The sequence below is a fragment of the Carassius auratus genome, chromosome 27 (genome assembly GCF_003368295.1).
Source record: "Carassius auratus strain Wakin chromosome 27, ASM336829v1, whole genome shotgun sequence".
Taxonomy (NCBI): Eukaryota; Metazoa; Chordata; class Actinopteri; order Cypriniformes; family Cyprinidae; genus Carassius; species Carassius auratus.
Window position 1 is genome coordinate 18,728,012 of NC_039269.1, and position 25,223 is coordinate 18,753,234.

The 25,223-nt window shown below is 36.7% G+C and overlaps 1 protein-coding gene across 3 annotated transcripts in view; it reads left to right on the forward strand.

The window, feature by feature from the left end:
• Window positions 1–25,223, forward strand: part of pex5lb (peroxisomal biogenesis factor 5-like b) — a 49,498-nt gene that overhangs the window by 17,703 nt on the left and 6,572 nt on the right. Inside the window, exons 2-9 of one of the 3 annotated variants that reach the window (XM_026206384.1) lie at window positions 2,828–2,920; window positions 10,518–10,629; window positions 10,964–11,176; window positions 12,229–12,358; window positions 15,157–15,247; window positions 16,266–16,349; window positions 22,756–22,875; window positions 24,577–24,720. In XM_026206384.1, coding sequence (XP_026062169.1) covers window positions 2,828–2,920; window positions 10,518–10,629; window positions 10,964–11,176; window positions 12,229–12,358; window positions 15,157–15,247; window positions 16,266–16,349; window positions 22,756–22,875; window positions 24,577–24,720 — 987 coding nt within the window. The remainder of the gene's footprint in view (window positions 1–2,827; window positions 2,921–10,517; window positions 10,630–10,963; window positions 11,177–12,228; window positions 12,359–15,156; window positions 15,248–16,265; window positions 16,350–22,755; window positions 22,876–24,576; window positions 24,721–25,223) is intronic. The other 2 variants (XM_026206385.1, XM_026206386.1) reach the window with 2 other exon arrangements.

Genomic DNA, 25,223 nt, shown 5'->3' on the forward strand with positions numbered 1-25,223 from the left:
AGCTGAAGAATGTCTTATCCTGTTTCATTAATACCCCAAAAGACCCCAAAGCCTTACATAATCTCTTGTTGTTACTCTCTGCTCATTGTTAGGAATTAAGTAATGTATGTTTTAAATGTTTTAGGGTTTCAGACAATATTAGAAAATTAAAGATGAATTGTTTCTGAAGTTTAGATTTCTGCAGATTTTTTTCCTGTGTTTAAGTTTAACAGTATGCTCCGTTGCAAAACCGTGTTAGTATGTTTTAAAGGTCAGTTATGAGCTTGATGGAGTAGTTGTCAAGATTGAAATGATGCTCAGTGTGGATTTTTGGGAACACTATATGTTAATAAAGAGATAGATGGATGATGACAGACAGACTTAAGAGAAACCTCACAGAGAAAAGCCAACAAAGGGTACATAAATACCTGACATTTTCCTTCTTTACTTATATGGTTTGCGTTATCTCCTTTAGTGCTTAGCTCACTGTAAAACAATAATGTTCTGCTGAACAAATGCCTGACCTCTTATAATCAATAATGAAAGTGTAGTTACCTACAAAACAAACTACATATTTGATCAAATATTACTCAAAAAAAGGACCATGTCATTCACGTTGTTCACAAAATTTGGTCTTTAATGCCAAAAGCAAACTGAGAAAGAAGATATAAACATTCCTGTTGTCTCTCTTAAAGGGTTAGTTCACCTAAAATTAAAATTTGAAGAATTTTAGAAGTAGATGGCATTGTTTTCTTCAGTAGAACTGTAAAGAAGATTTTTAGGTGAAACCGTTGTGCTTGGTAATTTATAAAATAAAAAAGTCTGTATAAATATATAGTGGCTAACATGGAGTGATGTTTAAAAGTGTACTAAAAATGTTAAATTATGGCCCATTTAAAGGTACAGGTTGTAGGACCTGCCACTAGAGGGCGAACTCCCAAAACTATAACAATCTTTTTGTATGTCAGTAAAGGTGGTAACAAAGGGTAACTAACGTCATTGACAGGCGACTGCACTGCCCCGTGTCACTGTTTAGAATGGGAATTTTCTCATGATTTTCAAGTAGTTGAAAACATCAGAGGTATTGTTTGTAATCAGCTGGACAAAATATATAACACTAGCCTAGTGGTTTTTGCATATTTTACTGCAAATATCTTACAAATTGTACCTTTAAGACATAACTAGGCAAGGCAAGTTTATTTATATAGCACATTTCATACACAATGGTTATTCAGAGTGCTTTACATTAGAGAAGAAAGAAAAATCACAACAATAAAACAAGGAATTTAAAAACTTTGAAAATGATTAAAAAATTATTTAAAAGGTTTAAACTGAATTTAAAACAGTTAAGAATAAAAACTGATTGTACATAAAATATAGTGCACAGTGCTAATTCAATAAATGCACAGATGAGTTTTGAGTTTTAAATCTGCGTTTAAATGTGACAAAATGTTTTAGCACATCTGATCTCTTCTGGAAGCTGATTCCAACTGCGGGTGGCATAGTAACTAAGAGTAGACTCCCCTTGTTACCTAGGCTAAGTTTTAACATATGCACAGCTGGGTTAGCTGACCTGAGAATATAACATGAGGTGGGCTTTTTCAGCTGTGGCCTATAAGCATTCACTTAGAAACCACCTTGCACAACCTGTCTTCTACTCATGAGCACCCCTAGCAAAAACAGATTACTTTGTAATCACCCTTAACATCCAACAATCATAGTTATTTTGCAGTAAGGTTAAGTTTAAAACACAAACTAATTGATATAATCTTTTTTGAAAGATCTTTTGTTTCTTAGGTGTCTCCAGAGTTTTTTGTTGCCAGACGCTGGAGTGTTGCATTAGATGTTCACTTTATTGGTCACTATAAAACAGCACAGTTAGATTATCTTGGATTGCAATACGGGAGCAACTGTGTTGTTCGACTCAGCAAATACTTGGGGTTTAAATGACATTCTCAGTGTTAAACATTGCCAGTGAATTGATTCCACTCCAGTTCTCAGTGTCCCAGTGGTGGCTTAAGTGCTTAGATCTGTCTGAGTGGCATAGGGACTGTTAAAAGCAGTTAGCCCCATGTTTTGGTGGCTAGTCAGTATCCCTGAATAGAGCAATGATTTACTACTCTTATGTACTGTAGCATGTCTTTGCTGAGGATAAGTAGTTTTATGTTGTGGCGAAGTTTTGGCAGTGATAACTGTTCTTCATATTAAATAGAACTTACTTATAGGGATGCACTAATATTACTGATAAGTGGATAACTATTTTCATGTTATGGCCGATAAATAGCCAGTATTAAATTATATAGTAAATAGTATATACTAATTAAATAAATGAAAAATAAAATTCTGAAAGCTAAAATCAGTTATTGTAGATGCTACACAGGAATTTAGGCATCACTTTTTATATATATGTACAGTACGGAAAATGTATACTTTTTAACATAAAGTTTACTTTTAAAATTGATATTTAATTTTAAATTTATTAAACCTTTCACACTTAAACCAATTGTCTGATAAAAAGAAATAATAAAAATGTATTTGCCGAAAAATACCGGCCAATAAACAATATCATAGCGATATTGTGCATCCCTAATTATTTATTTTGGGCTGTAGAATAGATGATAGCATGCTAATTATGCACATTGCTTTGTGTCAGTTGGGTAAATATAACTTTTTTTCAGCCAAAAGAATATGGCTTAAAAAGCAAGAGGTTTTTTTTCTTGTAAGCCTGTAAATGATCAGAATTTAATTTGAATTGGTAATATTTTAATAGTGTTTCTCAAGGAACCCGCACCATTGCGGGAATTTGAAAATAAACTGACACAACTCACTGTTGATTTCACTGTTGTAGGAGAAAGACTCTAGGGCGGTTGCTATGGTGCTGAAGGAGCTACCAAGTAAGGCATCCTCAGATGGAAAACCCCTGCTCACCGTGACAACCAAGGTGGGCTGAGCACACACACCCACCAACAGGGAGCACCAAGCGTGAGTGTGACTGTGAATAAGTTAAGTAAAACCAAGAGCTTGGTGCATCCTGTTCTGAATATCCGTGAGTGTTACATGACACACATGAGCCATATGTGTGGAAGTGCTGAAGTTGCTTCTTGTTGTTGAAAGCCAGCTGCTTTATGGGGTTCCCACTAGATGATGTCATAAAGACCCATGAAAATGGGGTGGTCCTTTAAGACCGTCAGTGTTTCATGACACAAGCTAGAGTGGCATTTGCTTTAAGTGAGTGCTACTCTCCTCATAAGCAGCTGCAGAATGTTCTGTTGCTTAAATATAATTTCTGTTTCTTGTTTTGGCTTTGAATCGCATGTACGTTAACTTTTTATACCAAAATATATATATTTTTTTATTTTATACCAAATCTGGAGCTGCATGTTCATGTGCTGTTTGCTCACACATAGTCAATCGTTCATTTGCAGGAAGCAAATGAAATGTGGATGTCGAGACTTGCTGCAATGTGGGGAGGCCTGTGTTATTCATTTATTGTACTACCATTCTTCAGTAATATGAAGTAAATAAATGGATGTCATTTTTGGCTGTCTATAAAAGGTTTACCCAAATGTTGGAGGATTTTGTGATTTGGAGGGCTTGGTTCTGTTCCACTGGGGATGTGGCTGAGAGCCATGCATTTCTCAATACATAGTGATGAGCTGCTCAATGGGGAATTTACTGCCAGTTACTGCTAAGAGCGTGTATTGTGAAAATGGGCTGAAAAACACTTGCTATCTCATACCTTACAAAAGACCAAGTAAAATTGAAAGTAATTGGTGAATTCTTGTACAAATAGCCTAAATTTAGGATGCAAAAAAGACAAGATTTTTAGCAAATGAATGACTTAAATAATTTTAAAGAAATGAAGAAGTTACTTCATACACAGGCAAGAAAATATGAAATTAGATATAAGATTCATGGGGGGTACTTAAAGGTGCTGTAGGGAACTTTTGTAAAAAAATATTTTTTACATATTTGTTAAACCTGTCATTATGTCCTGACAGTAGAATATGAGACAGATAATCTGTGAAAAAAATCAAGCTTCTCTGGCTCCTCCCAGTGGTCCTATTGCCATTTGCAGAAAGTCATGCGCTCCCGGTAAAAAACAACCAATCAGAGCTGCGGTCCGTAACTTTGTTTGTGTTCAAAATGTAGAAAAATGAACATAATAAGCGCGTACACCATGAATCCATTTTCCAAACCGTGTTTTTAGCTTGTCCTGAATCACTAGGCTACACCTATAATAAGTGTTTATATTCGGACTATTTTAGATTGCTTCGGGGATACCGCGGCAGAGTAACCCAGTACCTTTGTGATTCTTCATAGACATAAACAGAGAGAAGTAGCTCCGGCTACAATGTTCTTCCGCAAGACGCAAGCAGTTCTGTTTATTAACCGCTAGAGCGTCAAAAGTTCCCTACTGCAGCTTTAACTAAAAATGGTCTGTACCGACTATTAGCACAATGCTGTTTTCACTTAAAGAATTTTGAAAATCAGGTAACAGTGCAAACTGCAATTTTAATGTTTAGTTGTGTTGTATGCAGCAGACTACTGAAGTCTGGCATACTTTATCATTCTTTAAAATGCAGAAAGTACACTCGAATGATATTATGAATATAAGACGCACAAAAAAAAACCTTATTGAATAAAATTACATTTACAGATTTTTTACAGGGCAGTCATAGCACAGTGTTAATATGCCAGACAAATAGCATTGGGTTTTCTAAATAAGGCAGGTCTATAATAAGCCTAATTTGCATAAACTGTCATGTTTTGAAAGACCATAAATATCTGCACATTTAGTTAAACTGGATTTAGTTTTTTTTTTTTTAATAAATCGCTGAATTTATTTTGTGATTTCACCTTTAGAGTCTAAAAAATGAATTTGGTGCTTTCAGGATGGACCTTGTATGTTCTTTACACATTACCAAGAGGCCTTTACCAAACAAAAGGCTGTTAAATGGATTCTGTTGTGTGCCTGCCCCATATTGATAACTTATGACCTTAATTATGAAGTGAAGGGCACTTTCAGTGCTGACCTGTGTCAAGGGCAGTTGTTTTCTAATTTAGCAATTCTTGACAGCCATAAAAATGCCCATTGTGTTACTTCTTATGGCCAAATAAGAAGGTTGTGTTATATGTTCTATATACACATATGTATATTGTATTGTTACATGTAATGGTCTATTTGATTCTTGTAAACCAATCAATATATTTATGAAAATTTAAAATGCTTAGTTACAGTATTGCATCAAATAAAATATGCAATGTTCTCAATAGTAAGTATCTGGTTTTTTGGTCTGAATCAGAGACTTGAATCGTTACTACTACTATCCACAGGTAATAAGACTCTCTGTGAGATTGGATGATTTACTGTAAAGAATAATACTCTCAGTTCTAATTATTTCATGTTCTCACTGGAATGATTATGTAATATGATGATGTAACATTTAAAGAGATTACTGGTTGCATTAATCATCGGATTTAAAACATGAACGTTTTGGAGAAACTAAAGCTAAGAGTGGCAAATAATTTATGAGTCTTTTACTTTTGTAACTAGTTTCCTTTACTAGTTAGCATTTGCTAAGGCACTAGGCTAAGCTGTTAGCTTGTGAACCAAACTAAAGGTGCAGTCACTTTTATTATTGTTGCATGTGAGGAAAAAAGTTTTTCCCACAAATTTCACAATGGGGTCAAGTTTGATTTGTAAGTGACTTATGTGTGAAATTATAGTGTGGGCACTATTTATTATTGACATCAAGGGATTGGTAAAGTCACAGTCTGCAGCTGGAGTGCCCAAGACGGCCACCAGAGGACACCTGTTTTTTTTTTGTTTTTTTTGTGAGCACATTGCTCTTGTTGTTTTTGTTTGGTGCCATGAGCTTTCTCCTGTCTTATTGTCTGTCCCCTCCCATCTTGTCACCTCATTATTGTTTCATTTGTTCCACCTGTCTCCCACATTACCCTCCTCGTTTATCTCCCTGTTTATTCTCCAGTTGTTTTCTGTCCTGTACTGATCCATTATTATATGTCAGAAGTACTTTTTGTTTGGTGGTATGTAACTGCTCTTCTGCTCTGCTTTGCTGTGCCTTGTTGCTGGCCTGCCTGCTTGTTTTTCCCACTTTGGGGTAGTTTTTGTCAATTTTGTTTAATTGAATTATTAAAAAGACCCATTCTTCTCCTGCATTTGAGTCCTTGCCTCATCTCTCTTCCGGTACCATGACAGAATAAATCAGCCTAATGAGGACTCAGCAGAGAATGGTCAATCTCCCACTGTCAGGCTCCACTACCAGTAGCCCCCTCTACCAACGTATGCTCTAATTATCAGCAGTTGGTAAGCATTTGATTTCCCTCCGGCAATGGGGGACTGACTTGAAGGAATTTACCTTGGAATTCAGGACTGCTGCAGAGGGGCTAGAGTATAATGATGCTGCTCTCAAGGACTCGTTTTCTTATGCCCTTGATGAGCTCATCAGTACCTAGAGAAGGTGCGGCACTTTTGGAGCATTTGTGGACTTTCTAGACCACAGTGGGAGACAGTCAGTTCCTGACCAGGAGGAGCTTTTTCCTGACATGGCTGCCTGTTCAGAGTCTCATCACAAGATGGCCACCATTCCAGAGCCTCTTCACAGGAGGGCAGCTAGTCCAGAAACTCTTTACCGGGTGGGCGCAGGGCTTTTAAGTCTGGCTTCCAGTTTGTCAGACCCACTGCTGAGGTCTTTGTGAGCTGCTGGCATAGGGCTTGCTAGGCTTGTTAACAAGTCTGATGGTCCTGGAGGATCGACTCTGGTGGTCCCAAGTCCGAGGTCCTGGAGGACCCGACTCTGGTGGTCCCAAGTCCAATGGTCCTGGAGGACCCGGCTCTAGTGGTCCCAAGTCTAATGGTCCTGGAGGACCCGACTGTGGTGATCCCAAGTCCAATGGTCCCAGAGGCCCCTGAACCACCCGCTCCAGAACAGCCTGCCACAGAACAACCCACTCTCACTGCTACTGCCACGAGAGCCATTATTTAGCAGCCCACGCTCCTTGTTTCACCCATGGAAGCCCCCATAGAACCGCTCGCTCTCACTGCTGTTGGCATAAAGGCCATTACTGAGCAACCTGCTCTCCTTGTCTCATCCACAGAGACCACTACAGAGCCACCCAACTTCTCTGCTATTGCCTTAGTCAAGATGGCCGCCTTCACTTTTCACCTCAGGGATGTTCTGTTTGCATGGGCCGCTTCTAAGTTCACTCCAGCTTCCCAGCAGCCTGCCTAAAAGTCCACTCAGGAGCCCACAAAAAGAGAGCCCAAGTCAATTAACCTTTATTTATATAGAGCTTTTAACAATACAGATTGTGACAAAGCAACTGAACAGCATTAAATAGGAAAATAATGTGTCAGTAATGCAAAAAGGCAGTTCATCATTGAATTCAGTGATATCATCATCCAGCTCAGATCAGTTTAAATAGTATCTGTGCAGTTTCAACTATATAGCTGGAAATTAAGTGTCCCCAACTAAGCAAGCCAGAGGCAACAGCGGCAAGGACCCAAAACTCTGTCAGTGACAGAATGGAGAAAAAAAAACTTGGGGGAAACCTGGCTCAGTCGGGAGGCCAGTGAATAAAAGAGAAACAGACTAATATTAGCGTAGATGCCATTGTTATAACGATGTAGCAAGTAAATTGTGTGTTATGAGAAGTGTTCCCAGTTCCAGTTTTCCTAATTAATGCAGCCTAAAAATCCTTTAATGGATTTGAATATTAGAAATGTGTTAAGTGTGTTATGTATGAGCCAGGTTAAGATATGGGTCTTTAATCTAGATTTAAACTGACAGTGTGTCTGCCTCCGAACAATGTTAGGTAGGTTCTACCAAAGTTTGGGTGCTAAATAGGAAAAGGATCTGCCACCCGCAGTTGTTTTTGATATTCTAGGTATTATCAAATTTCCAGAGTTTTGAGAATGCAGCGGACATAAAGGACTATAGTGCAATAAGAGCTCAATCAAATACTGAGGTGCTAAACCATTTAGGGCTTTAATATGCAAGATATTAAAATCTATGCAATATTTGATAGGGAGCCAGTGCAGTGTTCACAAAACCAGACGGTAACACTTTAGAATAAGGTTCCATTAGTTAATGTTAGTTAACTATGTTCGTTAACATGAACTAAGCAAGAACAATCCTTCTACAGCATTTATAAGTCTTAGTTCATGTTAATTTCAACATTTACTAATGCATTATTTAAATCAAAAGTTGTGCTTGTTAACATGAGTTAATGCACTGTGAATTACCATGAACTAACAATGAATAACTGTATTTTCATTAACTAACATGAACCAAGATGAATAAATACAGTAATAAATGTATTATTCATTGTTTGTTCATGTTAATTAATACATTAACTAACATTAACTAATGGAACCTTATTCTAAAGTGTTACCAACCAGACTAATATGGTCATACATATTGGTTTAGTGAGAACTCTAGCTGCTGCATTTTGGACTAGCTGGAGTTTGTTTATTAAGTGTGCAGAAAAACCACCCAATAAAGCATTACAATAATCTAACCTTGAGGTCATGAACGCATGAATTAACGTCTCTGAATTTGACATTGAAAGCATAGGTCATAATTTTTTTTTTTTTTTTTGAGATGGCAAAATGCAGTTTTACAAATGCTAGAAATATGGCTTTCAAAGGAAATCAAATAGCACACCTAGGTTCCTAACGGATGACAAATAATTGACAGAGCAGCCATCAAGTCTTATACAGTGTTCTAGGCTATTACATGCAAAGTTTTTAGGTCCTATAATTAACACCTCATTCAGAATTTAGCAATACGAAATTACTTCTCATCCAGTTTTTTATATCGACTATGCATTCCATACATTTTTCAAATTGGTATGTTTCTCCGAGTCGCGAAGAAATATAGAGCTGAGTATCATGTATCATATAGAGCTGATGATATCTCCCGGAGGTAACATGGAAGTTCAAGTTCACTTATGAACCCGCTCAATCCCAGGAGCCTTGAGAGTTCACTCATGAACCCGCTCGAGTCTGGGAGCCTTCAGACTCAACTTATTTACTTCAGCTCCTCTCAAGTGGTTGTTTTCTTTTCCGCCTGCTCTGCCCTTGTGGGCTTACACTCCATCCTGGTTCCATGATCTACTATACCTCCGGATTCAAGTCTTTTTCCCCTACATGGGCCTGGCCCACTCTCCCTCCCCCTTGTCCACCTCCATTGCCCCTCACTCCTGGATTCCTTTGACATTTGGTGAAGTGTCTGGAATCTGTTCCTCAAGGGATTGGTAAAGTTACAGTCTGCAGCTGGAGTGCCCAAGACGGCCACCAAAGGGGCATTCCTGTGGTTTTGTGTGAGCACATGGCTTGTGTTGTGTTTGTCTGGCGCCATGTGCTCTCTCCTATCATATTGTCTGTCCCCTCCCATCTTGTCACCTCATTATTGCTCCACCTGTGTCTCCCTCATTACCCACTTTTTTTATCTCCCTATTTATTCTCCAGGTGTCTGCAGTCCTATGCTGATCCGTTGTTATATGTCAGAAGTACTTTTTGTACAGTATGTGTAGTATGTACCTGCTGCTTTGCTCTGCTTTGCTTTGCCTTGTTCCTTGCCTGCCTGTTTTTTCCCCTCTGGGTAGTTTTTTTTTTATTGTTATTATTATTAAAAAAAAAAAACATTCTTCTCCTGCATTTGAGTCCTTGCCTCATCTCTCTTCTGGTACCATGACACTATTGACAGTAAAGCTTTTAGCCTGTGGAATTTTGCTAATATTTTGGTATTGTGACTGCATCATAAACTGGAAACTCAAAAAATTGTGAACGGTTTAATTTGACAAATTTTAAAGTTTGTAGTATACTGTGACCACTGCCATTGTTACGTGGACAACCAGGAGCAATGTTCCGTGTCCTATGATGACTGGGGTCCATTGAGGTCCTCTTTGACCGTTTTTTCCTCATTAAGCTCAGGGGAGAGGGGGACAACCTGGAAAAGTTGTGAATTTTAGTGACAGCCCTGACTGTGATTTGCAATATGTATTTACATGAATTAAATATGTTATTACACTGATTACATATTTTCATTACTAATAAAAATGTGGTGATTTTCTCTCATTTCCAGTGAGTCACAAATAGACTACCAATAAAAAACTTTGGCCACTGGAATTGCTTTGGGGTCCAAGTCAGGTCTTTGCAGGGAAATAGTATCTTGCACAACATTGGCGTCTACCAACAGGGGCTAGCTGGTCCATGCTAACATGCCATACTTTGACCACCTTGACCACTGATAGCGCCACAGCATTTTCACTTTTGGACCAAATCAACCTACAAGCGTAGGTTTTATTTTAGCAGAGTGGTGAAAAACAAAGACAAGATATTAAGAAAAAGGGGTATGACAAGAACTAGAAACTTAAAATAAATACTGACTTGACCAAAAAACATTTAATGGGAAACAAAATAAATGTCTACATAAATGTTACAAATAAGATCAATATTTTGTGGAAATGGGTGCATGCTAAGTGCAAATTGTTTGGTTTATGTGTTGCAGTTGGGTAGTGAGCAGCAAGAGAGCCGTCCGTTACTCAGCCCTTCTATTGATGACTTCCAGAGTGAGAGCAAGAGTGATGGAGCCACACGGCCAGTCACCTCCAACACAGCAGGTTCCCACATAATTACTGCTCTGTCATCTGTTCCTCCTCTCCTTCTCACTCATCTGCCTTTCTCCTCCTCTATCCCATAGCTGTTAGGCACAAAAAGTATTTTTTATCCCTTGCTTACATGAAGTAGTTTTCAACTGGTGTTGCTTGCCCCTTAGTTCTAATAAATTCTTTTAACTCATTTCAAAATATTATTTTTTAGGTATCATTTTTTTCCACTATTAACGATTGGATTTTTTTTCACCCATAAATATATGTAATGGTTAATAAAATAAAAGAACATAGGTTTTCATTCTGAATGACTCTTTTTGGCAATGTTATTTTCCATATTCTTTAGTCTTGTCCACAGCTTTAGACTTGGTGGACTTGCGTGAACCTTGTGAGAGAAGGTGGAGTTGGGACAGATGGAGTCCCCGTGGGTCTCGTAAGAATGGTTTCTGTAAGAGTAGCCTTCGCAAGAAGAAGACTGAAGAGACGGAGCTAATCCAGGTGGAGACAGAGCCATCATCTCCCAGCCGTTCTAACCCAGAAAGAGCCTCATTAGATTCAGGTATATTGCTTGTTAATGAAAGAAACTTTGGGAATGTTGATAAAATTCGCCATTATTCAATTTAGTTGTCATTTGAAATTTGTTTTGCCTTGATGTCTTTTACTTTTGGTGAATTCAGAGGTTACGGAGACTTGATGGTGTTGACTTTACAATCTGATGCAATAAATAAATAAATAAATACCGGTAATAAAAAAGTATTATATATGGTATTATGATGATTATGATCTACCTGGGTTGACCCAGACAGCATAGATATTGTAGCTGTATCTCCCTGCCATGAGCAAAAATGTTAATTCATAAAACCCTCTAGAGCATTAGGCAAGTTGTAATCTTATAATTTATAAAAAGGCCTGCATTTATGAAATTGATTTAAGTGTAAAGTTCTTTTAATCAGTTTAAGAGGTGCTTATGATTAAACTAACAGCTGATTTAATCCAGGCTCTCAGTGTAATTAAATTTTTGCTCTTTGTTGTCTGTTTTTTTTAATCCCATTGGCCACTTGATCAGTAAGCAGTCTGCATTTAGCATTAGCATATTATTAGATTTAAAGTAGTGGAACTGAATTGGTGGAAAATTATGGAAATTGTTTAAACACACAGAACTGTGGTTTTCATAACACTGATGCCCCAAGTAGAAATGTATTAATTTTTATTTTAGCTCTTTAGTTTTTCTCAAGCTTATGCTAGAAATGTTTAAAAATGAAACGCTACACTGGCTTATTTTAATCCTTTGGAAAGCTTTAACAACTTGCACTGTAAAATTCATTTCCAGAAGATTACGCCTTAAGCTTCTGTAAGCTAAACCATTGCAATGTTTCCCCTGTTGTACTATATTTACCATTCCACAGCCCAACTGCTTTAATCAATTGTGAGCTGCAGGCTATAGCCTGGTTAAAATAGGCAAGCCTTGAGCTGTAAGGTGTATCCTTATCTGCTGCTGGGTAGCCTTAATCTACTTTTTGCACCTATGTGTCATTTCATTTAAAGCAGAGTTTGTGACAGCCTATCAGTTTTATTTCCTGTCACACTCCATACTAACTGTCCTGTCTCCAGTGAGCAGCTCACCATTGGAGAAATGGGAGGAGGTGAGCCTTCACCCAGACAGTGCCTTGAATGGAGGGCGGAAGTGGAGATATGAGAGGAAGAGGTGCACCTCCAACCATTCATCTAGTGAGCTTTTGTGGTATGGTCAAGTTTCCATCTCACTGTGCATATGTTATCATGGTGTCCTAACCAGATGTACAATATGTTTCCATATTTAGTATTTAATGTAGTCACAAGCAATGTTCCCTCTAAACTTTGCACCATGCAGAAGAAATAATGTGCTGCGCACATGCAAAAAAATAAAAAATAGTCGGATAAGCTATTTGATTGAATTCCAGTTAAAGCGAAAGATTCACAATGATTCGGGCAAACTTGTATAGAGTGGATGTCGCTATAGAGTTAGAACTAGTGAATGTGGTTTACAGGTTTCATAGAAACATAATGTGCACCAAATGAGTCGCTGTAGAAACCGAATACTTCAATGGTTGCGGTGCACTCAACACAAGAGCCAAAGCAAATGCAATGACATGTCATCATGTATTAAAGAAGAGTGGCTTGGTTAAGTGCTGGAAATAGTGGAGGATGGGCACAGAATGGTAACAAAATTCAGAGACATTTAGTTATAGGCACACAGGTGTATTGTGCAAACTACTCCATAGTGATGTTTAGACAGCTATAGAAGAATTCACATTTTATATATATATTAGTGGTGGGCATAGATTATTATTTTTTAAATCTAGATTAATCTCACTGTAAGGAATTAATTAATTAACTCTTGGAATTAATCTAGATTAATCTAGATTAAAATGGCTCATTTGAATTCTGCCAAAGGCATTCAGAATATGTGTGCTACCCAAATAAAATAATGTCTACAAGTAAGTCTTTTATAACAGGTTTCTCAAGCCAGTTGGTGCATTAGACCAGGGGCTCATCTCCTGTTTCCAAAATGCATCACAAACTGCTTGAGAAAGCTGTAAACTAATTCCAACTAATTACAACCTTATGCCTGTTTCACACATACTCCGTCTGCAGTGCATATGTGTTTCGTATTTTCTTACACACCCATGTTAACGGATTCCAGCGTTCACGCGATTGTGCTCCGTCAGTGCATTCGAGGAGCGGTGTATCTGCAGCAGTGCAGCGATCGTTTACGTACCGAGTAGTGGACTGCAAACGCGTCCTGTTTGAAAGCACAAGGAGTCCGTGCTGCTTCAGCACCACATACATAACGCACATGGACTGCATATGCACTGCAGACGGAGTATGTGTGAAACAGGTGTGAGTTTTGTCGAGGTTTCCATTGGGAAGCTTCTTAAAAAAAAAAATTCCCTGAAGCAAACACGGCGGCTTCAGCTGCATCCATGTTAGCAAGTCATGTTTGATGTGGTAATTTATTTCACAGTAGGCATACACACAGGTTCGAAGACTCGTTCTCGCCCCCTACAGTGCAATTCAGCTAGGTATACATCCGCGCTAAAATATCAAAGTGAAAGTCATCATAGCTCTCCTAGTATAGACCCAGCTCTCAACCCAAATTTGAGAATAGATTTAACGGCGATATTTTTTTAATCGCCCGATAAGAGTCTCCCGTTAATGCAGCACGTTAACTCCAATAACGGCCCACCACTAATATATATATATATATATATATATATATATATATATATATATATATATATATATATATATATACACACACAGTATATAACTTACAGATCTCAGCTTTAGTTTTGCTTCAGTTTGTGTTCTGTTCTATACTATTCTATTCTATTTTATTCTATTTTATCGGTTTAAATCATTTGTTTTGATATTGTATTATATTATGTTATATATAGGCCTATATTATATACCTAATAAATAATTTACCTTGTTTTTAATGGAGTTTCTTGCTCATCTAGTATGTATTTATTTAAAAAATACAGAAAAAAAATGTGATATTGTGAAATATTATTGCAATTTCTAATATTGGTTTCCTATTTCAATACCTATACTTTAAAATAGTATTTATTATTGTGAAGCAAAGCTGAATTTTCAGGATCATTATTCCAGTCTTCATTGACACTTGATCATTCAGAAATCATTCTAATATGCTGTTTTATTATCAGTGTTGAAACTGATTTTTTGGAACCTGTGTTACTTTTTTCTTAGATTCTTTGATGAATAAAAAGTAAAAAAAGAACAGCATTTATTCAAAATTGAAATATAAGTCTTCACTATCAATAATTTTATCCATTTAACACATCCTTGCTGAATAAAGTTTCTTTAACTTTCTTAATTCTTTTTTTTTAAGTTTCTTAAAAAAAGAAAGACTAGATTTCTTGCCCAAACTTTTGAATAGTGTTGTGTAGGCTGTACAGGGTTTAAAAAATGAATGTTTTAGCTCAGTTGCCAGAAATGGCTGCTCAATGGAGAAAAGTTTTGCTCCGCAAGAAAAAAACGTTAGAGGGAACATTGGTCACAAGGTGTGCTTAACTCTTCAATGCATGTTAAATTTTTACTTTCTATTCCCCAAAACCATTAAATTAGATTTAATAAGCTATTTTAACCATAACAATAACAAATTAACAATAACACATAGTTAGACTCAACACGTTTGGACAGTTGTGTCACTAACATTTTTCGAAGAACTGTCCTTAATTACATCATACCATTATTATAAATGGAAATGAACATTTTAAGTCTGTTCTACATATTTTTTCAGTTTCTTTTCAAATAATCCTGAGTGGCCTCTTTTTTTCGTCTTTGAACCTCTGATTTTAGTGAGCTTTGGGGTAAATCTACTTATTGGTTATAAAGATGAAGAAATAAAATGCATTTTAATAGTATCACATTAGAGTTGAGTTGTTCAGTTAAGTTGAATAATTAAGTTGCCTCTGTTTATCATTATCATTATTGTGAGCAGTAAGATCATTATTTACAGCATCTCATCCTTTTCAGGTCTGCAGACTTTAAAACAGATTTCTCTAACAGGCATAGTGCCCTGGAGCTCAGCATTAGCACGGAGTCAGACCCTGGGCCGGCCCCTCAGGTACACACTAATGATACTTTAATCTCATGTAAAAGACTACGGCAGCATTCAGTATTGATCATCATCTCCCCTCACACTCAGAAAATTATTCCTGTGTGCACTTAAATGGTACAAACCCCTCCTACTAAGGCCTTCTGGGGACAAAATTGCTCCATTAGAAAAAAAAATCTAATACTGGAGGTACTAAATCAAAATAGTAAGCTGAGTTACCTGAGGAAAGACAAATATATCTTTGTATGTAACAGTTACATAATGCTACTCTAAAGAGCCTTCCATGTTTCTAAGGTACAGTTAATGGAAAGAGATAAAATAGTTGTTTTTAAGTACATGATTTTAACCTTCATGTACCCTTTTCCTGAGTGTGCATAAAAATATGTTTTTGTTTCTTTTTCTGTATTGTTTTATTAGTGTTCTAGACATGTTCTATTTATTTTCTCAGATATTAGTAAGGATTAAAAAATAGCAATACTACATACAAAACCGTTATGTTGCCCACAACTTTAATGATGAACTGAGTACTGAAAAAATATACAGTGGCCATACCAAAAAATGTCTAAATCTCACTGCACAGGAAATTGGTTGAGTAGCATATTTTAATATTATTTATTTTTTTAAATAACTTTGGCAAAATTTACCCAATCTTTAATAACTATCTTCTGTGTTTACTCTGCTAGAACATCTGTGTAAACTTGAGAGGATCTAGCATCGCACATCCACTAAATATCACATTGAATTCAGATCAATTTAAATCCCGGTATGGCAATAAAATTTTGTTAGTTCTTGACAAATTATTTATGAAAGATTTTAACATCTTTTATTTGCAGATTTCTCTTGGTTCGATAGTTTATTGCCTCTTTTGCGTAAGTGTTCAAATACTTTTTGGGGCCACTGTATACTAAAAATTAATATTGGCCATAACCTTAAGGTTGCTTATTCAGCATGATCTGAGGACAAAGATGATGGTAGAGAGCGACTGATGGTTGATCTTGTCTGCATGTGTTTGACCATCTGTGTGCAGCGGCGGAGGCCCCAGCTGGATGATACTTTACTGGGGAGACAACACTCAGAGGAGGAGTTTGTTCGAGCCAAGGCTGCTGTGGAGGTGAGACTCCGTCCCTACAATACACACACATTTTAACAGAAGAAAATCACAGATACTTTTTCATTTGAAAAGTTTAGAAAAATCTTCTGGGCAACCACATAAATCTTCATACCTCAGAGCTTATTCACAATGTATCTGGCCACCTGGGAATTGCAGTTTCTTGCAGTCTGTAAGGTCAGTCTCACCCTGTAAGTTAAGACTGCATAATTGGTGTATTTTTAGCCTAGGAGTGCAGCATCAACACAAATGACATCTCAAAGAGGTTGCTTTGTGGTGATGTCAGCTCTTACCTCTCTAGTCTTCCATCCAGAGATGCTTATTGGGCAGTAATATTCATAAGACATCCATTTTAAAGTGATGTGCTCAGTAAAGAAACCAGTGTTTCTGTACTGCAGCTATAATAAACAATGACACTTAAGATCCAATCAATATCATGATTAAAACTATATTAAACTACCTTAACTTTTATAGCACACTCCATAAAATGTATGCTTTTATATTTGAATTAGATTTTTATTTCTATTCTGTTCTATTCTGTTCTATTCTAGAATTTATTTCTACCATGATACATATTTAACTGAACATAATTCCTGTAGTTATATTTTCAGTGTTTACCTTTTTTTATTATAAGAATTCTCATAAAGAAAAATTGCATTTGGCAATTATTATTATTTATTTTTTTTGGAAACAAAATGCTTATTTATATTTGAACAACTAAGTGATGCCTTTATTAGATAGCATAATGAAGTTGAGTCTGTCGTCAAAGTATTTATGTATAATTGTCTTCCACGACTACGAAAGCATTTATTGTGTTACACCTGCTCGCTCTGAGGTGCAAGTAATTTATATCATATATGAAAATTATTATATTCAGTGGTTTCTCCTATAATATTAGTGATATTATATTGCCACAGTTTACCAGGAAGTGAAGATTTTGTTCTCTTTGACTCGTTTGTGGAAAATGTGCTTTATTCGCATATGTTTTACGCAATATTCCAGTTATGCAAATTTAAATCTTTGGCTGGAAACATAGCTAGTGAAGTACACGCATATGATGCCAGACCATGAGTGTGAGTGTGAGAGAAGGTTAAATAGTGTCCTTGATGAGTGACAGGTGCATATGATTAGTCCGAGTAGCAGAGTGATGGCAGTGATGGGTGAACAGTGCGAATCTGAGACCGTTAACCTGTATATTGCATTTTATTACACCAATATGAATACAAATGAAACCCGTATTTATAATACATTATAAGGGTATTCTTAAGGCATAATTAAATGAATGCATTATGCATTCTAAAAAAAACATACAGTATAATATGCTATATCAACTCATGATTAATCATAACAGCAATTACCGTATTTTCAAGACTATAAGTCACACTTTTTCTTCATAGTTTGGCTGGTCCTGGTCCTTGCCTGCGACTTATAGTCAGGTGTGACTTATTCATCAAAATTAATTTGACATGGATAAAAGAAATCAACCAAGAGATAACATTACCGTCTACAGTGCCCCTGTAGCCTACACTGAGCAGCACGTACCCTCTCGTGGCTGTAGACGGTAATGTTTTCTCTTGGTTCTTGGTTCTAAATAAATGCGACTTATAGTCCAGTGCGACTTATATGTGTTTTTTTCCTCATCATGACTGATTTTTGGACTGATGCAACTTATACTCAGGTGCAATTTATATTCCGAAAAATATGGTATAATTCACCATAATACTTACGTATTTGCGGTTATAGGTTTAAAGGGGGGGTGAAATGCTCGTTTTCACTCAATATCATGTTAATCTTGAGTACCTATAGAGTAGTACTGCACCCTTCATAACTCCAAAAAGTATTTAGTTTTATTATATTTATAAGAGAAAGATAGTCTGTACCGATTTTTCCCGGAAAAACACGAGCGCCTGGAGGCGTGACGTGTGGGCGGAGCTAAAGAATCACGAGCGCCAGTTGCTTTGAGAAGCTGTGACAGCTGTGAAGGCTGAAACTGAACGAGAGCAGCAGCAGCAAGGACTCGCTCCGAGCATGGCTCGAACCCGGGTCTCCGATGGGAGGCGGACGCACTAACAAGGAGGCAGAGATATTTTAAGCAGTTTTACTCACCGCCTGTGACCCTTTTTCGTTGGGATTGCATCATCCTTAAGAAATAAACGATACGCAAATCCGTCGTCAAACTGGGCTTTGTTTGTAAAACAAGCATTTTAGAAATGCAGGGAACAAACACAAAAACTTGCACAACTCCGTTGATGCTCTGTAAAAGTAAACTCCATCCACTGATCCCTTAATGCTGTTTTTTCTTTGGTAATCTGTGCAGGGTTGTTTTGCCCTGGCAACCAAAAACACACTCCTTTTGTGACATTTCGCGACGCTCTCGCTCTGATCAGTGATTGTCTGTGCACAGCCTCTCTCTGCTCTGCTATACGGGAGTGCGCGCTCTTCCGGCAAACGTGCCCTCAGGACCCATATAAGGAAATTCCGCTCCATCTAACGTCACACAGAGCCATACTCGAAAAAAACTTTCTGAAACTTGTGACAAACCTGAAGGAGTATTTTTGTAACAGAAATACTCCTTCAAACGTACAACTTAATTTTTGAAACTTTGTCCATGTTTAGCCTGGGAATCCAACTCTTTAACAGTGTAAAAAACTGCATGAAATAGCATTTCACCCCCCCTTTAAGAGTATGATTATTAATAACACAGTGAACACCATATTAAATCTATTTCATTTACAGTATAATGGACTATATCAATTCTTGACATTGTTTAAGATCTACACAGTATCTTATACAGCTGAGTGGTTAGATGTTGAGTGTTATTTGAGTGTTTCTGTGGAGCTATCGTTAATTAATATTCAAACTGAAAAAATGCAATGGTTTATATGGTTACAATTTTATTTTGATGATACCCTTAATCAATCGACTATAAGCAACTTTGCAAATAAATGCCAACTAACTCTCATTACAGTATTAGTATGCTCAAGAATGGTAGAATCTAGTATGGTAGAATAAGCTGACATACTTGCAAAGACACTTATGTCAGTTTATCTGTTGGTTGACCATCAAAATTTATTTTCAGTAGCAGACATAGTAATATTGTAATGACCTCTAGTTGATATGTAGTTGCTGAGTTACTTATCAACAGCTGCCTAAGTACCATCAAAATACTTAAACTGATATTACAATAAAAATTGTTCAAAGCAAATGTGTCATATTACAAGCTCATCTGATCTGATATTTGATCTTATGGCTGTTTGAGATAAAAAATTTATATATTGTAATGGGAGGAGCCAACGACAGACAGTTGGTCTGGCGTCAGGCCTCGGGAGGCTTTTATTAACAGAAAATTACACAAAAGAGAGGGAATAAACGTGGCCAAAGGGGGAGAGTGTCCAAAATAAACAGGGGATCTGGTGTCCTCATTGTGTTGTGGGGTTCGTGTGGGTCAGCCAGTGATCATGGAGGAAGGGTCTAGGTAAGGGGCGGAGTCCGGCGGCAATCCCTCAATGCACCCTTCCTGGACCCACGAGGACACCAGTGTGCAATGGCGCGTTGGGCTTTTAAACCAGGGTGGTGATGAGGCTCCATTTACGTCAGGTGAGCCAGCCCTGGCTCATCCAGCTACCCTCCTCTCTCACACACCCACTCCTGTCGGGAGCTTGGTGAAGGGCAGCGATTTAGGATGGGGTGCCGATGATAACCAGGGAGAAGGCAGCTGACTCGCCACAATATATATTATTATTATCACTACTTATAAGTTGTCATTGACCGCATTAAGTAAAGTAGCATAAGAAAACAGCAAGATATGAGACTTATAATACATTATAACTAATGTAAATGTGGATTCTACGTGTTCATTGTGTTATAAATCATCATACTTTTAAAAGCTATAAGTAAATATTATAATATATTTAAACTGTTCTTATGAATGTTCATGAGATGTTACAACATATTATAAGGTTTTTTTATAATGCATTATGCATTCATTATAATAATGTCTTAAGAATACCCTTATAATGTATTATAATACTTGGTAGAAAGTGTTACCAGTTTATCAGGGACTCAAAAACTTCCTGATTAATTGCTTCAAAAGCTTATATCTGGTGCATATTATAACCTCAAGCTAAAATAAACACATTTAATAATAAAACAGTTGTTGAAACCATAAAGCTAGTGTGCAGGTTTTCTGTGCTAGTTAGTGATTATTTCAGTACAGATGAATGACTCTGGAGAACCCTTGCGGTGTTTCATCTGCATGGCAACTCTTCGTCATGGTGACAGAACTGCTTGAGGGAACCACAGGCAATCTAGGAAAAGATTGATCATCCATATTCCATTGGGCTGATAACAGAGACTTTTATTTATTTGATTTATACCAGTGTATCAATCATGCAAATAGAAAAGATGAGTGTGTATGCTACTGTTTGTTGTACATGATCGTGTGCAGATTTTCTGTGATTAATTGGCCTATCCAGTGGGTACCTTCATCACGGATACAGCAATCTCCCCTCTCTTCCCTTTAATGCAAACACTCTGTGAATTGGCTTTAGGTGGACAGTTGAAGCCTAAGCAATTGTTTTTGTGTTGTAAGATTAATTTGAGCTGCCAACAAAAATAAAAACAAAAAGATATTCCAGTCAGTGGTGCTTAAAGAACTGGGTTATTCAAGCAGTACTCTTAAGGGAGCCAAATAGGCAAATAAAGAATACTATGTGGAATACACTAGCAAACCATGCACAAATGCACAGATAGATGAATAAAAAGCCTTTTAGATCAGTTTCATGTATGTGAATGAAGTTCATAGGGTTATTTGCCATGTTTGCCTGAAATAAATTTCCTAATTTATGAAAGTGATGCTGATTTTCCATTTTGTCATGATCAGTATCCCTTAAGTGTTCCTGTAGCTCAACTGGTAGAGCACTGCGCTAGCAAGCAAGCAAGCACAAGATTGGGGGTTCGATTCCCCGGGAACACGTGATATGTAAAAAATGATAGCCTGAATGCACTGTAAGTCGCTTTGGATAAAAGCGTCTGCTAAAGATTTCTGCTAAATTTAATTTAATTTAATTTAATTTAATTTAATTTAATTTAATTTAATTTAATTTAATTTAATTTAATTTAATTTAATTTAATTTAATTTAATTTAATTTAATTTAATTTAATTTAAGAAAATATAAATGAGCAAAGACTGTGCAAGTGACTGATTACATGCACAAGATTGTTTGGTAATGCTTTATTTTTAGGAGTCCTTGTAATTATACATTTGAAGTGCCCCATTATGCCTTTTATTGTCTATCAAAAAAAAAAAAAAAAAAAACACAGTCGGCTCAAGAATCGCCTAAACGAGTATTTAGAAATTCAAATCTTATTCTGTTATGACATTACATCATGTTGAGAAGACGCTGTATACTACGCTGTAAGAATAATTTTGTTTTATCACATCTTTTAATTACCACAAACTTGTTAACAATTGACACTTACTACTGAAACGTCCTACTCCAGTCATGCTTGCAAAATCAGTCTCTTGTCGATCAACCAGTTCAACCATTTCATCATCAAGTCTCCAGGGCTGAAATTCCATCATGGCAATGAACGTTTCATTTCCGACACTCACTCATGCGTTAGACCGATCCAGAGCCAATGTTAGGTTAGGGTTAAGAGTAGGTTTAGGGTTACTTGCATGTTGTTATGCATAATTAATTGGTATTATTAAGTACATAAAGCATGTGTAATAAGGTCACCTTAAAATAAAGTGTTACCCAATATTCTGATATTAGTGATCTCTCTCTTTCTATGAATGTGTGTGTGTGTGTATAACAATTTTAAGACAAATCTACACAGTCTGAGAGAGTCATTAAGATAATACTTTCCTTTAGGGTTGCTGTACATGATGGACTATAATCAGAATCTGCCCAGAATACATATATCTGACTTGAAACATAAAACTATGTATAAAAATACTCATGCATAAATTGTGTGATGCTTCTGCTGACCTCTCAGATTGATAAGAACTAGATACTGTATGAAAGCTGAGAGGTTTGTCTGTAATCCAATCATAAATGTGATTCTTGCAGGTTATATTCTGGTGAATCCATAAAGATTAATATGTTGACCTTTTGACCTTCCTGCTTCAAATCACTTTGCAGCATTTATAGCTGAAAAACAATATGTCCTCATAAAACTGGAGCATGATTGTGAGTCTGGCTTGTCCTGTGTGGAACAATTAAAATCGAAAACACATAGCAATTAAAATGCTATGAAGTCTATCCTTAGTATTCCCTGCTGGAATAAGTTATATCATTAAATAGATGCCAAATAACATCTCTCTGTAATGCTCCACAGGTTCACGTTTTATTTGTTATTCTAATATTGGCTGTGTCCTAAAGGGCTGTTAAACTGTCTCCCACAGTCAGACACTGAGTTCTGGGATAAAATGCAGGCAGAGTGGGAGGAGCTGGCACGGAGGAACTGGTTGGAGGACCCTGACAGTGAAGGCCTGGTTCCGGTCAACTTTTCACCCACTGAAAAGGTATTCTCAGCCAATCAGAATGCTCTGCATCAGTGGTTCTCCACCACGGGCTGCCCCCCCCCCCCAATAGCAAATTCCAATAGGATCTCAGAATGACTTAAAGTATTTAAAATAATGAATGATTATTAATGTTTTTTTTTTTTTTTTACTAATTTTAAACATCCTCTGTGGTGGTAAATCAAGTTTTTTTTTTATGTTAACATGTCTTTGTGCCATTTCTTAATATGCCTAAAGACAAACCATGTGCCAAAATTAATCATTCAACTCAACTGCCATGTATTTTTCCCTTAAAACTAAGGTGGCCCAAAAAGGGTGTCAAAAATGCAAAACCACCCATTTTTTTCTACATCACAAAGATTTAACCTTGTCAACGTGTCAGGCGGGGCTTTTGATATCTGGTCAAAGGTTTTTATAATAAATAGAGCTTTTTAGATGGATGCTGAGGCTTTTTAGGTTGGATAGAATCTGCAATCTCTGACCCAGTTCATTTGCTGGCTTCCATGGCTGCAATATACTGTGTCTTCCACCAACTGGCAGCCCAGGGTACCAAAATACTATTGAATAAATTGACAGTGGGCGGAATCTAACAGACCTAAATAGAAAAAGACATTCCGACATGGAATACACATTTCAAAGTAGAATAACTGGCTGTAGGATTGTTTTTTTTAGAGAAACAAGTAAGTGGACTTTGCATATTTCTTGAATAACTGCAAACATGTGCTATATTTATCATCTAGTATTGAAAAACATAAAATACATAAAACACCTTTAACCAACAGAAACCACTATATTCATTGTTAACTGATCAAAGCCCTGTTCCAAACCACCACATGAATGTATTTTAATAATCACTGCCTTCTGTATTGCATTTTCGATGATGGCAGAACTGATACAGTGGTAGATTATCACTTCAAAGGTTATAGACTCCAGATGCTGGATAATGCAGTCTTTCATATAAAATTCTCTCTTATGCCGCGTCATTGTGTGCTTCCAAACAGATAGAGAATGTTCAGATACAGCCAAAAACTACTGTTCTGCCTGTGCTACAGCTCTTTTAGAGATACAGCCTCCAGTTGCTAGGGCATTTCTTTGTAGTCGTTATGGTGTTTCTGGTGGGTGTTGGACAGCGATTCTTCTATTTATTCACTAGGGTGTTCTGGGTGGTTGCTAGAAGTTTGTAAGATTATTCCTAAGTGCAGTTGTTGAAAAACTTAAGATCTTATTCTTAACATATATATATATATATATATATATATATATATAATTCTGGCTTAACTGGAGCTGAATACCCAGTGTTAATTATTTTATTTTTTAATGTGATGTTTACTATTTTAAATAGTTATTTTTAAAGAGTCTGTGGCAAAATGAATCGATCTGTTGTTGCATTCATTTGAGTCTTAGTTCATTGTATTTATTGTTGTCCTGGATGGTGTGAATGTTGGGCATATGGCTTTGCAGTGGATCATTTGAAGTGTGAGTTCCTGTGCCCTTTTCTTCTCCCCACGCCTCTGATTAGCCCAACTGTGCTTTTCACTGCAATATTAAAGACCTCGGCATGATCTAATTATAAACACACCACCATCTACTGCTTCAGATTTATGAAATGCTTACAATAAGTCCTGCTCTCAAGTGTTTTACTGAAATAATCATATTTACTCTTGATTGTTTTCTTTAAGCTTGTTTTTGGCCTATTGCTTGCAGGGTTACTACTTCCATACCAGTAACCCTTACAAAGACTACACCAATGCCTATGAACAGGGGCTGCAGAAATGTAGAGATGGGGATCTGAACAGTGCTGTACTACTACTGGAGGCAGCCATCCAACAAGACCCTCAAGACTCAGAGGTAAAAGACATTTATTGAGCATTTGTGTGTGTGTGTGTGTGTATTACCTTCCTTACACAGTAACTGTTTTCCAAAACTTCACAAGTGGCCTACATTGCATTTTAGCGTGTGAAGTCTTGTAGGCTCTTCAGTAAAGTACTACTGTACGTCAAAATCAAAGGCAGCTTTGCATCTTTTGCTATTAAGGCAATCTCAGAATGCATTAAACAGAGAAAAGTGTGAAAAAAAAAACAGAACGATGGTTCACTATTTATCTTTTGCAATTAAGGGAATCCTTGCAATCCACAAGTACCATAACAAAAGAATCATGTAAAGCCCAGTAAATCATGAGAGTATTATTTGAGACATTAGAACAAATTTTAAAATATATAAATTCTGAAATATATTCATGCATGTGTGTGTATTTATATATATATTATTATTTATATTATTTTGTATGCAAAATATATGGATATTATAATATATGTCTAAAACTAGAAGCTTCTCTGCATGTTTGTTTCTGT